Here is a 17,793-nt window from a genome sequence, read left to right on the forward strand (position 1 = left end):
AATTACAAATCTATTTCAAATCACCTAGAAGCGTTTAAAATTACTGTAATTCTGAGCCTATTTAAATAAAAATTAGTTGTTAAATTATATTGATCCATCAACGAATTACTGAGTTATAACCGTTCAAAATTATGACATAAATAGGTTACGCGGCTAGTTTTCAATTTTTAATTGACGTCCGATCACGTATAATGAAGAGTATAGCATTTTAATACCAAAAACCGTGATTACCTTTAAAACAAAAACATTCCATAACTAGAGTGCCTATAATCAGAGTGACGACGTCTCATCCGTAATGTTGACAACAAACCAAAACGTTTAATCCGCAATGTTGGCAGTTTCGTTAGCTTTCCATTTTATTTGACAGGTCGTTTGGAACAAAGCTGTCATTCCAAATGAACAGTTGTCATCACTCTGGTTATAGTCACTCTAGCCATAACAAATGCGGTTACCACAGCACAAAAGATTTTTATATAATTCGAACCGTGCCAGTAAGCTTTTTTAATTATGCGGATGCTGCAGGCTAGAGTTGGGCAATTTCTTTCGAAAGTGGAAGTTGACAGGCCGTTCTCAAAAAAAAAGCGAATAGTGATATCAAAGAAAATCTTTTTAATCACATCACAATAATCGAAAAAGAGAGTGATTAAAGAGAAACTGTCACTTGCTTATACACCCTAATGAAAAATCAACCGAGAACTGTCAAGTTCTGAACGGTTCTTCGAAATGAACTATTTTGCCCATCATTACTGAAGACAAATCTATATAAATAGCACGTCTGGCACCAGTTCAGCCTCTTGTTACTCCGACAACTTTTCACATTTTGGTGAATGGTGCATATCGGCGCTGATTTTGTGATTCCTTGATGGATCAAAATTTTTCAGTCGGTGTACGAAAAACAACCGATGGAATCTAGTAGTCCGTGATATTTTAGTCGCACATCCGGTTAACCGGTCTATTTAACCAGTTACAGAGACGAGGTCGAACTATTGTGATATTTTACGGCATGTTTATCTGTGTTTTAGCATGGATTGTTTTGTGGAATTGTCTATGAATGGTTGTGATTAAATTAGATTTCATAATCCGGTCAACGGTCAAGTGATTGTTGTTTGGTTCTGCTCCCAAACTTTCGGCAGACTATGGAATCTGGTGTTGCTGTAAGTATTATTCTGTTTGGTTTCTATATCCGAAGAATTATATGCTTTTTGCTTGCTGCAGGCTTTCGATCCAAACGATCTGATAAGTTACTCGCCGGAAGAATCTGAAGATGAAGGTGAACCACCGCCCGTACTGCAAGGTTCTCAACCAACTCATCGACCGCAACAGTCGATGCAACCGGATGGAAATCCGGTTGATTTGGCCGCAATTTCCGGGGAAGAAATTCAACTGCCTGTGCCATCTGCGTCCCACGTCACCGTTCAGCTGCGGAGTCCTTTGCAAGGTGCACGGTTCAAGTGCAAGTTTTGTCCCACATTCACCAACACGGCGGAGGATTTTATCAAACATTTCATAATGCATTTTGGAAGAAATCGAATTTCCTACAAGCAGATGTCTCAGGAGGAAGTTCGCGCGCTTCCTAACGCGAACGAAAAGTTCGTCTGCGGAGTTTGTGGACGGTGTTTTGAGGCGCGTGATAGCGTCAAAGATCATATGATCAGTGATCATGGTTTTGTTGAGGCGAATCCAAAGGATTCGCACGATGTTTCGAAAGCGAGTCCATCTGCGGTGGTCACGGTAAAAAAGCGGAAACTGGAGGATGAATTTGTTGATTCTCAAAAGTTATCAATAACCGACAGTTCTTCCTGTTCATCCGAAGAAGTGAAAACAGAACAACTCCCGGTCGGACAGGTTCCGGTTCCGGTAGTTCCAGTAACGCAGCCTGTCATAAGTGAAACTTCAGAAGTAACTTCCATTGTCCCGAAAGACCAGCAGTCCTCTTTAGTTAGTGATTGTCAATTGCCTACATCGACTGTTAATCAGCAGCAGGTACAAAATCAGGTCGGACCAACCCAGTCCGCATCAATTCCCCTTCTTCCGAAAGTAAACCAATCCGAAGATGCCGAGCTTGACGAGTTCCTTCAACCGATGACGTTGAAACAGCTCAAGCTCAAGTTGTTGGCCGGGTTGAAGTTGAAATGTCCTCAAAAAGGGTGCGTCTACAAGTTTGAAACTCGTGCCAAGAGAGATATTCACATTAAGTGTCATAATATCGAACCGATTCTGATTGGTCCCGGTGGTCCCGTGCCGACTGGGACCGGGAAAGAAGAGAAAAAAGATAACTTCAAGTGCTACCAATGTGCAATCGAGTTCCCTCGCTGGAGAGAGTGCTCCCAACACCTCTGGAAACAGCATCAAGTGGACACGAATATGCTCAAGTGTCCGGTTTGTGACGTGCGGTTCGATTTTGCTGGTAGGATCTTAATTCCCTTTCCTTGTGGGTGTGCGTGTTTATTTTTCATGAGATTCTTTTCAGTCAAAGTGTATCGTCATTTACAAACCCATCGACCGGTGAAGGCGTTTGGTTGCTCGTCCTGTACTAAATCCTTTGCGACAAAAGCCCAGCTACTGGTTCATGAAGATATTCACAAGAAACAGCAATTGTCGCGTCCGAAACCGAAACCCGGTTCGAGTACAAGTGGCGGAACTGATACCGGGAAGACGCTCGGAGCCGGCAACGAGGAGCGTGATGTCGATGCCGAAGATGAAGACGACGAATCGAAGAATCCGGACGGGAAACCAGCCGACAAGCTGCCGTGGTACGCCGAAAGAAAGTGTGATATTTGCGGGCACATGTTCAGCACTTCGAAAGTGCTGTCCAAACACATTAAAACAGTTCATCACAAGATCAAACCCTTCATCTGCACCGTGTGCGGGTACAAATCGGCCCGGAAGGTTACGCTAACGGTAAATCTTAGTTTTCAGAATAAGTGTTTTTTTTTCTAACACAAAAAAAAAACATTTTATATTTGACAGATTCACATGCGTCAACATTCGGGACAGAAACCACTCGAATGCAAAGAGTGTCAATTTCGTACGGCAGATCCAAGTGCGCTCAAGTATCACGAGAAGCGTCACAGCAAGGTTAGTGAAAAAACGTGTTAACAGAATCATCGACGGCAACTGTCTTCTGTTTCTACTTTTTTTCTAGGACAAATGGTACGAGTGTAAATTCTGCGGTCTGCTCACCATCCAGGCCAGTGCCCTGAAGACGCACATCCGGCTGAACCATCCCAAAGAGTACGAATCGATCAAGTGCGATCTGTGCAATTTCACCTCGGTCAATGCGGAACTGCTGGCCCGGCACAAGAGCGATCACAAGGCTGGCCTTATCAAGAGTGAAGACTCGCACGATTCGGTTTCTTCCAAGCGGTCGAAGAATGCACCGGAAAGTTCGTCGGATTGTTTTCTGCCGATCGAGAGCACGGATTCAGTGGTGCATGATGCCGGCGGGTTTACCATTCCGGCAGTGATCAATGCACCGGTGGCACACTCGGAGGAAACGCAGTTTCCCACCTGATGACGGATGTGGGATGTGTTTTGTTTCTGTTCTTTTTTCCTGTCTCGTCAACGTTTCTGTATCTGCATATGTTTGTTTCCTACACTATGTTAGTCGTTATCCAGCAGATATAATGCCAGTAGATTGACTACTTCTGAAGTGGCATCAACCATGTTTTATTTATTGTTTAATTTTTTAATGGGAACCGATTGAATGTATTCTATGATACAATATTTATCACAGTATGATAACACAAGTAATAAAAAAATGCATGCTATAGGAAGCAGTGTTGGTGATTGCCGAAAATTTCACAGAAGCTGCTATATTGCTATCTATATTGTATACAACATTTTCAATCCGGTAGAAGATGCTACAAGAACTCGAGTCTCTCTATGCATGAACCGCGAGAGAATTGTTCTACATTCCTTCGCTCCACTTCATATTTTGAGTATTTCTCGGCCCTTAAAAAAATTACAGTCTGATAATGATCGTTGCTGTGTGGAATTTCCCAAGAGAGAATCGCAAGTTGACAATTATAGCAGAAAATCGAATCGATGATTCAACTCGATGATTCTCATACTAGGTTGCAATATTTCAAAACCCTTGTGTGGAGCATTCACATACATTTTCATAGACACAACTTATACAAAGATTATACGCACATAGTTAGAATAAGCGGCAATAGTAAAATGATTCTATGGCAATTATCCACTGCCCATACAGAATCGGATCGCGAAACGAGAATAAGCGACCGTTTGTTGCTTCAGAGAGAATCCCCTCAGCAGCGTGCTAGCAGTTGATTCTCAGACGGTTCACCGAGACAAATTCGCTCTCGCACTAGTGTCTATTCTGTGTTAAATGTACCATGTCGGTTTTTTTGTTGTTGCGATGATTTCCGATTCTCTTTGATGGCACTGATTTAATCGTGGAAGAGTTGCGTGTGAGCATTCTTTGATACGATAAAAGCCATCCTTGATAGGAAGCGTCGCTTTGAAAACGCTTTTCTTCTAGTCCGAACAAACCCTTTTCGTCACGTCCTGTAAATAGGCAACAGTAGCCCCAAAATGACGTTTTCTAGGGCAACAGTTTTAAACAGTTGCCCTTATTACCGTTCTCACTTCCTCTTTCACATTCACTTCACTTGATTTTACCAGTATCACAGTGAAGTGATCACTGTGGTGGAAAAAACTAATTTTTCAACAAATTTTTGGTGGCGTGATTTTCATAATGACATCAACCTCATCCAAGTAATTACTTTTGTCTCTAAATTGACTTCCACCGTGAAGTGATACCCATAATAAGGGTCACAGTCACTTCACTTGGTTTTCACCGTGTAGTGACACCGGTAATAAGGGCCAGGATGAATGCGAATTAGAGAGTCTACACTCATCGTACTCTAGTTTCAAGGTCATCATTCCATTCACCAGCCCCGCCTCAATGCAGTATTCGCATCAAATTGATACAAAACATTACAGAAAAACTTTCAATTTCTTGTGCATGGTAAACAAGCGACAAGTATTTAGTTTTCGCCTTTCTCATATAGAAAAATAATTACAACTACTGTGAAAACAGGGGTGGAATCATGTAAGGTGATTCTCACCAAGTGATTATCACTTTTGAAAATTTGGAATCATGTAACGTGATAATCACCAAGTTCTGTCACCACTGCTGAAAGGCTAACATCACTATCAAATGTTGGCATCACGTAAGGTGATAGTCACCACGATTTAATCACCTTCATGTCAAAATGAAGGTGATAGCAATTTAGTTATCACTTTTAGTAGTGATTTGATTTTTTGAGAAATGGCTTTATAAATTATTGTCCGTTAGGTGAATTCTAAGCCACTGATATAAACATAACCTACCAACATTGGCCGGAGAGGATAATTTTTTAATCAAATTCGTACTGATATTGTGTCAAAATTAAATCGTAGAGTCAAAGATAAATTACTTTCTGGAAAAGTGATAAGCTTATGAATGTATGTTATGTTGTTATGTTATGTTATGTTGCACATAACGTAACACATAAAAAAATCTATGCTCACATTTTCAAAAGAATTAGATGGTCGTGACTTAGTAAGCGACATATCAGTCTCGTTCAACTGAACGAGTAAAAAAGATTGAACTGCTTTCTAAATTTTCTTCTTGTGAGTTGAACTAAATAAGGCAATATTTTTGAACAATTAGCTGCTGCTAATCATAGTGGATATTCGTAGTACCGGTGGGTAAAATTTCCAAAATGGAGGTAGCATTTGAAAGCTCTGTGAAATGCCATAATCGTAAAGTGAATGTAAACTATACACAAAATTATTTAACGGATCTTTCTCATTCGAGAGGAATGCCATCCGTTGTGAAGCATCAAGAAGATCTAACAATTCGTGTCATTTCAAAGCTAGCAAATTTATCCCAAAGAACTGACTGTGACATTGATTTCCATTGAAAAATAAAAATCGGCGCTAAATTAAACCAATAAGTGAATTTTTTATTTGTTTGTGCGCAGTTAGCCATACTCGCGTGGCAATCATCATTGATAAACATGACTCGAATTAATAAAAAGGATTGAAAACTATAGGAATAAAAATTTAGATTTTAAAATATTATATGGGTATATACCACTTTCATATGTTACTCCTCCTAATATCAACGGTATACGCCACATTAATTTTGACTCCTGAAAAATTGACGTTTCTTGACAGGTGATAGATGGAGTGAAGTAACTTCACTGAAGTTGGCTCAATCACCGGTGATGGTGATAGTAAAAGTGATCACCTTCGGTGATTCCAAACATTCTGGTGATCACCTCTTTATCACCAGGAAGTGATAGTCACTTACAGGCCCAGGCCCGTGCGCAGGAATCATCCATGGGGGGGGGGGGGGGTTTCAAGGGGAGAGGGGGGTGTCCAAAATGCGAAAAGGCGCCTCATCCACTATATTGACAATGTAAAAAGCGGGGGGGGGGGGGGTGGCGGGGGTGGGGGTTATTATGTCAGTTTATAAATAGATAATAAATTGACAAAAAATATGAATTGTCAAGTTATTTGCACTTTAATATAATAAGTACTCCATTGTTCATGAAACTTAATTTAAAAAAATTCTTCATGGGGGGGGGGGGGTTAAAACCCCCAAAACCCCCCCCCCCCCCCCCGCGCACGGGCCTGGTCACTTATCACCTTACATGATTCCACCCCAGATTTTTAAATTGAGGCTCCGATGGTCGAGTGTCGTATACCATTCAAATCAGGTTGTCGAGATTGGCAAATGTCTGTGTGTATGTAACATTTTGGTGCATTGACTTTGCTCAAAGATGCACGCAGAAGAAAATATTGTAAAAGTAACTAAACTTTGGTTTCTCGCAACGATTTATTTTATTATAGAAGTAACAAAAGGAAATTTGGATTAATATAGCAAAGATTGTTGCTTGAAACTACAAAACTAGATATTTGAATTGTCTCAGTGAATTAGTTTGTTTCAATAAATATTTTGATAAAAATAACAAACATTTTACTTTTGGATTCCTGTCAATTTTTCAACAAACAAACAAATTTCATAGTAAATTCAGCTTGCAAAATCAGGTTAAAATGAACTAGCATAAAATAAAAGAAAATCACCCCGATTCTGTATTTCGTTCGAATCGGATTACTCCGATCGAATACGAATTTTTGCATTCTGTAGCTCGATCGAGTTCGAGTTTTCCATTCAAAAGCATCACTCGATCGAATTACAGAATGCAAATTTTTACATTTCTTCGACAACATCCGATTCGATCGAAATACAGAATAGCGGTGAATATGAAGTTTCTAACATTATTAATTATCAATTGTTACGCTTGGATTGTTTTTTACCTTTTTTATATATATAAAAAATAGGTATAGAATTCGCTCAAACTTTAGAAAAATTTTCCGAGGCCCGGAGGGCTACTTACAGCAATAAAAGCTGGAAGAACATAACATCCATATACCATTCGATTCAGTTCGTCGAGATCAGCAAATGCGTGTGTGACAAATAATTTCACTCAATCTTGTCGGAAAATTTCTTTTCTATAAATTCAGATTCATACGAAAAGTCGTATGGTCCCAAACCAAGTTCCTGCATTATATTTGGTTCCGACCTCTGGTTCCGGAACTACAGGATGATATGTGAAACGAAATCAAAATTGTGTAACTCATTCTTCTCCTAGATGGCTGAACCGATCTAAAATTCAAATGAAATCTAAGAATCATCTAAGATTCAAATGAAAAGTTTTAAGGTTCTATAAAACATCTTGCTCTTCAGTCAGATTTATCTTCCGGTTTCGGGGATACATTGCGATTGGTATAAAAATGTCTATTCCACATAAATTAATCAGGTTTATCGGGCTAGCAGATTTGGATAGTCGATAAAAAAAATTAACTTTTTTCAGTTTTAGTGGTATTCAGTTGTCGATTCAAAAGGCACCTAAAAATTTAATTCTTTCTATGATTTCTCAAAGATGTTTTCACTGATTTTCAAATATTTTGAAACAAATGTAAACTATACAGCTACTAAGGTGCATTTATCTGACTTCGGCCATACCGATTTTAGAACTCCGGTTCCAGTATAAAATCGTTTCTCGAAGCTCAATCGTTTTCTCAAAAAAGCCTAATCAAATTTCAGAAACAAAAATTTAAACTAAAACAAACTTATATACATAATTAATTAATTTTATCCAATTATGACTTCCGGTTCTCGAATTACATGATGATGAATTTAAAATTCTAACCGATATAAAAGATGACAATCCCGAAAAGTTTCAAAGTTGGACTCAAAACCGTTGTAATTTATTCGTCATATGGCCATACGAATCGGTTTGGGTTATGCTGGTTCCTGAATACCGGCTCTGGAAGTACCTTAAATTACCGTAAACTCTAAAGTGGAACATACATATCATGGCATGTTTAATCGATTATCACACATTCTAGATTCAAATTCGATCCGATTTGCAGTTTCGACATTACAGAGTAATGAGTGATTTAAATCTCAAATTGTCGCTTAAAACGACGGTTTTTAAAATAATGTCATGTAAACTTTAACAGGCGATCGGCAGTGGTCGATGAATTGAGTGTTGCATGAGTCTTCCAGATGGCGTTGGTCCGTGTGGGTCCGCGGGATACACCCTTAGGCTACGAAGGCCCGGCGGGTGGCCCGCATGCTGGTTTTCGACTGGAGCGGTCTTCCGTGGGCGGTGATGATGATATTGCCGAAAAGAAAAAAGGGGGTGTGGGAACAAAATGTCTGAAAACGACAGAGATCTAATTAGTTGCCATCGAGATGGTGAAGAGACAGGGAAGCGGGAACGAAAAAGTTAGTGACAAAAAAAAGATCTTGTTAGTTCCAATGAAGATGGTGGACAGGGACGGGGATCGAGAGAATCGGGCGGATGTTAGTGTCGAACCTGGGTGGAAATTATACTTTCTGAGCGAGGAAAAACACATTATACTTGTATGTCAGAAGCATATATAAACTATCCCGACTCGCCAACACATCCCGAACCGGAACCTCAGGCGGTCTACCTCGGGCCCTAAGGGATTCCAGTAGCTTCGACCTGGCGTCGCGATACTCTACGCACGACCACACGACATGCTCGAGGTCCTGATAACCGTCGCCACAGGTGCAGAGACCGCTCTCCGCAAGCCCAACACGCCGGAGATGTGCGTTGAAAGTGTAGTGATTTGACATGAGCTGCGACATAACACGAATGAAATCGCGACTCACGTTCATCCCCTTGAACCAAGGTTTCGTCGATACCTTAGGGATAATGGAGTGTAGCCATCGTCCCAGTTCGTCATTCGTCCATGAAGTTTGCCAACTTTCGAGAGTTTTATGACGAGAAATACTGAAAAATTCATTGAAGCAGATTGGTCTTCCATAAATATCACCTTCTAATGCGCCCACCTTAGCCAATGAGTCTGCCTTTTCATTGCCCGGAATGGAACAATGCGAAGGGACCCAGACTAACGATATTGAATAAGACCGTTCAGATAAAGTTCGCAAGTGTTCCCGTATTTTCCCCAGGAAATATGGGGGATACTTTCCTGGTTTCATTGCCCGGAGAGCTCCTATCGAGCTTAGACTGTCCGTGACAATAAACTAATGCTCTTTGGGCAAGGTTTCAATGGTCTCAAGGGTGTACTGAATGGCAGCTAATTCTGCGACGTAAACTGGATCACTGAGTTTGTAAGAAGCGGTGATGTTCTGATTGAAGATGCCGAAGCCTGTGGACTCGTTGATGTTTGATCCGTCAGTGTAAAACACCTTTTCACAGTTGACTGTTCTAAATTTATTATAAAAAATATTTGGGGCCACTCGAGGGCGTATGTGATCCGGAATTCCACGAATCTCTTCTCTCATGGATGTGTCGAAAAACACATACGCTTGGTTGTTGCAATGCCCTAAGACAAAGAAATGAGCAGACGAAATTTCACTTTTTGTAACGCGTACATTGATAACTTTTCTGTTTATTCACAGTTGAAAAAAATTCTTTGGTTTATAAGAAACAAAACTGCTATGGTTCATTTCAACAATAAATATACACACTTAGAAAATTTCGCAGAAATTTTTACACTTATGAGGAAGCGAAGAGTTTCAGGCCTATCAGTCTAAGCTCATTTATTCTTAAAACAGTGGAACGCATAGTAGATCACTATATCAGGAATGTTAGTTTGGGCGTGCATCCGCTACATGGAATGCAACATGCTTACCAGCGTGGAAAGTCCACTACAACCCTGTTACATGATGTTGTGTACAACATTGAAAAAGCTTTCTCACAAAAGCAATCTTGCTTGGGAGTTTTCCTAGATATTGAAGGTGCCTTTGATAACGTGTCTTTCATTTCAATTCTGGAAGCAGCCCGTGGTCATGGCATACCTTCAAGTATCACAAATTGGATACACGCAATGCTTAGCAATCGACTTCTTTGTTCATCGCTTCGGCAAGCAGAGATTAAAAAGCTGAGTGTCTGTGGGTGTCCTCAAGGTGGTGTACTATCCCCACTTTTATGGAACCTAGTCGCTGATGGTTTGTTAAGGAAACTTAATAACCTTGGATTTCCGACTTATGGTTTTGCCAACGATTATCATATATTGATGACCGGTATAAGCATTAACGCTCTCTTTGATTTAATGCAGCAAGCCCTGCGATCTGTTCAAAAATGGTGTTGTCAGGTTGGATTATCTGTAAATCCGGGCAAAACATCAATGGTGCTTTTCACTCATCGTAGGATAATCACAGGAGCTCGTCCGTTGCAGTTCTTTGGTTCAGAGGTGACTGTGGTCGAACAAGTTAAATACGTCGGGGTTATTCTTGACTCAAAACTGAATTGGTCTGCTCACATTGACTTCAGAATTAAAAGAGCTTGCATGGCTTTCGGCCAATGCAGACGAGCTTTTGAAAAATCATGGGGACTCAAACCCAGATATATTCATTGGATCTACACAACTATTGTTAGACCAATTTTAGCATATGGATGTCTTGTATGGTGGCAGAAAGGAGAAGTCGCGACAGTTCAGTCAAAGCTAAATCATCTCCAAAGGATGGTCCTAATGGCGATGACAGGAGCATTCACGACAACTCCTACTGCTGCTCTAGAGGCGCTACTGTGTATTAAACCACTACATGTGTTCCTAAAACAAGAAGCATTATCTTGTGCATACCGTCTTAGGGTTACAGGGCTTTGGAACAGTAACCCATTAGATTATGCTACCAGCCACACTCGCTTGTGGTCTCAAATGGTTACGTGGGATGAGTATTTACTCGCTCCTAGTGACCTAACTCTCACATGCAGTTTTCCTTTTAAAACATTCAATGTGAGCTATCCTCTTCGTTAGGAATGATTGTCTGGTTGTCTGGAACGATAACTTGATGAACACATAGTTTGTTTTACGGACGGTTCTCTGTTGAATGGTCGTGCTGGTGCTGGTGTCTACTGTCGTGAAATGAGGCTGGAGCAGTCTCATTCACTTGGTAGATACTGTACTGTGTTCCAAGCAGAAATCTACGCAATTCTGTGTGGAGTACAATCGGCACTTCAGCAGAGGATCTGTGGTAAACGTATTTATTTTTGTTCCGACAGTCAGGCAGCCTTAAAAGCACTCAGTTCGAATGACTCACGGTCGAATCTAGTGATCGCATGTCGAACTCAAATTGAAGACCTCAGCATTTCAAATGCTGTTTACTTCTTATGGGTACCCGGCCATTCTGGTATTACTGGAAATGAATGGGCTGATGAGTTGGCTAGAGCTGGTGCAACGAATGATTTCGTTGGTCCTGAACCAGCTTTACCACTTTCAACTAGTTGGATAAAGCACAAGATTCGTTCTTGGGCTGCATCCAAACATGCCAGCTACTGGCGCAGCTTGCAAACTTGCGCTCAGACAAAAGTATTTCTACCAGATTTAAATCTGAAAATGTCAAAGTGTCTACTGCATTTCTCCAAGCATCATTGCAGTATTCTGGTCAGAGCTCTGACTGGACATTGCAAACTCAATTATCACATGGCTACTATTCAACGTGCTGAGTATTATTCGTGTGATTTGTGTGAATGCGATTACGGTACTTCATATCATCTGATATGTAACTGTCCCGCATTGACGCAGCTACGTATCCGGGTTTTTGGTTCTCCATACATGGTTGAGTCTGTGTATGCGGAGCTAAAATTGAAGGATATTCTCTCGTTTCTCACCCAATGTGGTAAGGAGCTATAGTCAGAAGGGTTCATCGTTCTTCCTGGAGTGAATGAATCCCTTCTGTATTCACCTTAAATAGGGTTTGGCAGATTGTTTGGCATCCTCTGGGGGGTACCGAATTTACTTCTGCTCGTACATACTGCGAATCGTTCTGCATTCTTCCGGGAGTGCAGAATGGTGTCGCTTTTGTAAGATCTCTAAATCCTCTCGGGGGTTGGAGGTTTTATTAACAGCAGACTGTTCGGGAACTCGTAGAGGTTCAGAATTTACTTCTGCTTTTATGTGTTTTTGTGTCGTCAATTTTTCCCATCCTCCTAGTCCAACCCTTACCATTTCCTTTCAATCCTTCCCTCTTATATATCGGGAAAATGATGCTAAAATCAAATTGATGGCAAGGCACAAATCTCCAAATATCAAGGGGAACGTGCCATTTGAGCCAATTTGTTCTGATTCCTGATAGAAAATTTCGCAGAATTTTTTACCGAATTTTCAACAGCTGAACGTTCGGTGTAGGCAGCAAGTGGGCAAGTGATACAAAATCATTGTCTGCCTATAAGTAAACAAAAAGCTTTTAGTGGTTCTAATGTTTTAAAAACTTTAGCATCTGTACCTCAATCCTCTTCAAGATTTTTTTCATTTGGTTTATGAAAAGGCATTCACTGAAAATTTTAATAACTGTTTGACAGTTAGTTTCACGACAATCAGTTTTCACAGAAGTTCGGTTATCGGAAGATAATTTTACCATACGGACAGTATGGTTTTTACCGTACTCGGCGACTATTCAGATTTACCGTATGAATTGTATACCTATTTACAAAATTATGTAATGAAAATTTACGTAAAACTGGAAGCGAAAAGGACTGGCCGAAGAGGCTTAGCATTCAGTGTGTTAAGTTTGATCGTGACCTTTATCGCAAGGTTTGATTAATAATTTAAGGAACAGATTCGGGAAACTAATTGGGTTCGACAGTTGTTGATGGAATGTTTTGGCTCTACTCATCCGCAGTCTCGTTACTCCATCGTAGCTGATGTGTGTAGCGATGAACTGGTCCGGCGGGAAGGGCGGGATTGGGTTCGATCCCTGATGTGATCAAGGATCTTCCCGGGTTGGAAATTTTCTTGATTGACCCTGGATAGTAAATCCGAAATATTTGAATAAAATTTTGTGGTCAGTCGTTCTTTTGAAGACGAATCTATACCTGCTAGATTAATCAGATCGTTTTCTTTTGTTTACTGGTTAAGATATGTGCAAAAATATTAATTATCATTTAGATAACTCGTTCTGCTTCTTTTGTAGGGGTATGAGGTGGGACCATCATCATCATCATCAACAGATTTTGCAATTTAAATTTATCAAAATATTTTTTGAAAAAAACGTATTCATTGAGAAAAATCCAATATCTAGTTTTGTACATTCAAGCAACAATATTCGCAATATCGAAAAGATTTTTTTTACACTATTTTATTAATATAAATCGTGGTGTGTAACCCAAAATGAGGTTATTTTCGGTGTTGAACAGTCGTACACGTCGTACACGAATAGTTCTTGGCTCCTGGAAAATTTTCTGGCTACCTAGAGTTACATTGATCCAAGGCTTCAGTCTGTTTTCAAAGCAAAGTCATGACATTACTTTCTTTTTGTGGAATTTGGGCTTTCTGTTTCAACAAACTTCGTAGCCGATTCTTGGCCGTATAGAATCATTGCATGGCTGGTGCAAAGAATCCTTCCACGTCGGGGCTCGAACATACAACAACTGAAGTGTAAGACCAGCGCATTGAACCGCTAACCCGGGACAAGGTTAAAAATAAAATTATACGGAACAACTCCCTTTATTACAAATTCTTCTAGAAACATTGACGATCGTACAGAACCTGATTGCGAAAATAAAAGACAACGGACTGACTTTCCTTATCCATTAATTCATGTGAAACGTTTTTTATATCATGAAAATTAGTGATTGTTCTTGATATGAATCATTTTGCTTATGAAATCATTTAACAGGGAAAGCTGTAAATGCTACTCGCTAGCTAATGCCAGCAAATGATGAGAATCGAATCAAGCATTGGTCGGAAAGCACCCTAAGGTATGAGAAAACACTCCCAGAAACAAAAGCATTCATCAACAGATAATTTTTGATAAATATGAGACATGTCCCATTGGTGACAAGATGTTCAGTTATATTTATATTTTTTGGGTAAGACTCAATGGGAAATGTTAATTATCTATAGGAAAAAGTGGCACCACTGTATTACAGTCATTGCAAGCTATGAGCAACGATAATGACTGCAATTTAAAATGTAAATGAGATTGAATTCAAATTAACACCGTGCGGTAGAAATGCACTAACACAAACGCTTATTCGAGATGCAACTATCAGATAGTGATCAATCATAATCTTTAACATTTCAGCAATCATTAGCGCAGTTTAATGTCTACTCGCGAAATGGAAACAGGTTCGGATAATTTCCCTGTCGTTTTTCGTGCGGCTACCGCTTCGGATAGGGAGGACGTTCGAGACGCTTTGGGTCGTTTCTTCTTTCCCGAAGAACCGATCACAATCAGTTACTACGGTGGAAGTGAGGTAACTGCAGACGACATGAATAACTCACTGTCACTGATCGATGATGGCTTCGTAACGCTGGCAGTGGATGGCAACAGTGATAAAATTGTCGGCATCTCGGCGGGATCTCTGATCGAACCCAACGAGGCAGAAAAGCTGATGGATTTAGCTTCGAATGCGGAAACGGTAAAATTTGCTGATATTCTACATTTTCTTGCTCACATGGTCAACCAAGCTGACATCTTTCAACGATTGGCCGTGACAAAAGTGTACCACATTCACAGCCTGGCAGTGGCACCGGAAGTTCGTGAAAGATCTCTAGGAACGCTTCTAGTTAGGAAACAGTTTGAGCAGGCCCGCCAATGTGGGGCTCAAGCGGTGAGCACCGATGCTACCGGCGTACATTCAGCCAGAATTTTCAAAAAACTAGGAATGGAAAATGTTTATTCGATCTCGTACGAAAAGTATCGAAACGCGTCTCATCAGCAGGTATTCGTCGGAAAAGAACCCCACCTGGAAGCTACTACGTTTGCAATGTTAATAGGGAATCGCACTGAAATTGACAAATAAAGAAAATATATTGTACATAGAAATGTTGTATGCTTAATTTCTTTTCAATCTCATTTAATGACTATGGTTTATTGAAAAGAAACATGATCTTCTGAAACGGCTATAATTGGATTTGGTACGTCTGCAGGTTTCGTCCACCGTTTCATAGCAACTCAAGGAATCCCTGGTTGCTACTCCGTTAGTGATCGGGATTAGCTGAAATTGAACAGAGAGTTTCTAGACTGATAAAACATCCTTCACTGTACATCTTCTGGTAATCCCAGAATTCATTGATCAGTGCCGGTGCCGGCCAGGCCCGAACGTAGACCGTCTAAGGAATGAAAAGGGATGTTAGTCCAACACTTGTTGTTACTAGAGGCCGTATATACTACTGCGCACTCCACAAGTGTCACGGGAGAAGGATATTTGTTAGTAAAAATTTAAGTATTGATATTATTCGCGCACGACTCAGTATGTTCCGGTTTCAAGATGCTCGGATGCACCACTAATGGAGTGAATAGGATTTAAACAAAATAGTTGATTCATTGCATTGACATATTCTAAACGGTTGTTATAAAATCATTTTAAATCACCAGATAAAGGTCAACAGATTTCACGCGCGTCTTGATTCTGTATTATTTCCGCTTTATAATTTTAATTATTTATTAAAATTATTAATTGGTTATATTGGTTGATCTGGGCAGCCGGCTACCGAGAAAAATATTAATTTATTGTTTGAAATGTTAATATCAAATGTTTTTTTAATATGCATTCAATATACCGATATATGTTATCTCTATTATTAACTTGGTAATATCAACAGATTTGCGCAATAATTGATTTTTATCATCCAATTTATAACCCTGAAAGACAATCAATAAAATGGAAAAAGAAAACATTCCAAATAAAACTTTTCTCCGAAGCTAGACGGAAATTGATAGGTTGAATGAAGAGATAATTTAGTAAAATAGAGTAATCAGAAGTGAAACGTTGAAAGTATGTGATAACTGAAAGGAAAAAGAAACTCCTGAAATTGTCGCCTTTTACGACATAGAAGCACTAACCATTATTTATTTATTTATTTATTTATTTATTTATTTATTTGGAGCAGGGAAAAGCCCGCTGGAGTTGATACTTATTAAGAATCTCTCCAGTAGGCATAAAACCTCCTCATCTTTTGTACCAACAGATAATTACATCCAAATGATACATTAATTAATTATAATAAAATACAAGGTACACTTACAAACTAACATAATATACATAGAACACACAAACTTAAATACAAATATACGAATTATAAGTAATGTCATTCTTAGATCAAGTTCTTGAAAAATACTATAAATGATCGTCTAAGAGTAGTACGAGACAGATTAAAATCGAAAATAGTATAACAACGATTAAATATACGAATCATGCTTGATACAGGTTCGTTCTTCGCATAATTCGTTCTAGCAAACTGGGGAACAAGAAAAGGGTTATTCCGGAGAGTTCTACGTCTGATATTTATATCGAGTTGTCCGAGAAGGCTGGAGCAGTCGATGTTTCCCAAAATTAAATCGGTAACAAACATTGCTTTCGAAACATTGCGTCGATCACTAAGCAACTCAAGTCCAATGAGATTACATCTAAGTTCGTATCTGGGAAGGTTATGGGGGTCTCTCCAAGGCAGCTGACGTAAGGCAAAACGGATGAATTTATGCTGCACAGCTTCAATGCGTTGTACCCCGTTATGGTAATATGGTGACCACACAACTGCAGAAAACTCGAGAACAGAGCGAACCAGGGCAATATATAATGCTTTCAAGCAGTGTATGTTACTGAATGATTTCGTCATTCGGAAGATGAATCCGAGTTGTTTGGATGCCTTCGAAACGATATATGACATATGATCGCAAAAAGTTAATTTGCTATCAAGTAGAACTCCTAGATCTTTAATGCAGCTTACTCTATTTAGCTCGGTCCCAAGAAGCGAATAGTTGAAAATGATCGGTTTTCTTTTGCGACTGAACGTTATGATAGAACACTTTGAAGCATTTAGTACCATCCTGTTGACCTGACACCAATTACCGAAAATATCAAGTTGTTGTTGGAGAAATTTAGCATCGCTTTGGCTATCAACTTTTAAAAACAGTTTAAAGTCGTCTGCATACGAGAGCTTCAAGCACTTCAGGGAAAGATTAACGTCGTTGATGTAAAGCAGGAACAGAAGAGGTCCTTGTGGCACACCAGAAGTAATGGAAAACGAATTAGAAACAGTGTCACCAATTTTTACCGACATTTTGCGGTCAACGAGATAGGACTTTATCCAGTCTAAAAATCTACCATGGAATCCAAGGCGGTTGAGTTTCGCTAGAGAGATATCATGATTGATCTTGTCGAAAGCAGGTGATAAATCGGTATAGATAGAGTCAGTTTGATGACCCTTCTCCATCTCAGAAATGATGTGTGATGTATAACAAACGAGATTTGTATTTGTTGAACGCTTGGG

The 17,793-nt window shown here is 39.7% G+C and overlaps 2 protein-coding genes across 2 annotated transcripts; both read left to right on the top strand.

The window, feature by feature from the left end:
• Positions 1-817: 817 nt before the first annotated feature.
• On the top strand, positions 818-6,004 carry LOC131436538 (zinc finger protein 64). The gene is made up of 5 exons (XM_058605293.1): positions 818-1,154; positions 1,216-2,407; positions 2,471-2,901; positions 2,971-3,078; positions 3,146-6,004. Exons 1-5 carry the CDS (start codon positions 1,137-1,139, stop codon positions 3,512-3,514), a joined length of 2,118 nt encoding a protein of 705 aa, XP_058461276.1. The 5' UTR covers positions 818-1,136; the 3' UTR covers positions 3,515-6,004.
• Positions 6,005-14,633: 8,629 nt separating this feature from the next.
• LOC131437974 (uncharacterized) lies at positions 14,634-15,330 on the top strand. Its single transcript, XM_058607689.1, has one exon. The coding sequence runs from the start codon at positions 14,637-14,639 to the stop codon at positions 15,321-15,323; it is 687 nt and encodes a 228-aa protein (XP_058463672.1). The 5' UTR covers positions 14,634-14,636; the 3' UTR covers positions 15,324-15,330.
• Positions 15,331-17,793: the final 2,463 nt, after the last annotated feature.

This window comes from Malaya genurostris, chromosome 3 (assembly GCF_030247185.1).
Source record: "Malaya genurostris strain Urasoe2022 chromosome 3, Malgen_1.1, whole genome shotgun sequence".
NCBI classification, from domain to species: Eukaryota; Metazoa; Arthropoda; class Insecta; order Diptera; family Culicidae; genus Malaya; species Malaya genurostris.

What these genes read in the sequence shown, in the direction of transcription:
- LOC131436538 (XM_058605293.1), top strand. An exon ending in CCCGGAAGGTTACGCTAACG is followed by an intron (nt 2,902 to 2,970) that starts GTAAATCTTAGT and finishes TATATTTGACAG; the next exon opens with ATTCACATGCGTCAACATTC. An exon ending in ACGAGAAGCGTCACAGCAAG is followed by an intron (nt 3,079 to 3,145) that starts GTTAGTGAAAAA and finishes CTTTTTTTCTAG; the next exon opens with GACAAATGGTACGAGTGTAA.
- LOC131437974 (XM_058607689.1), top strand. Translation starts at nt 14,637, where the DNA reads ATGGAAACAGGTTCGGATAATTTCCCTGTCGTTTTTCGTGCGGCTACC.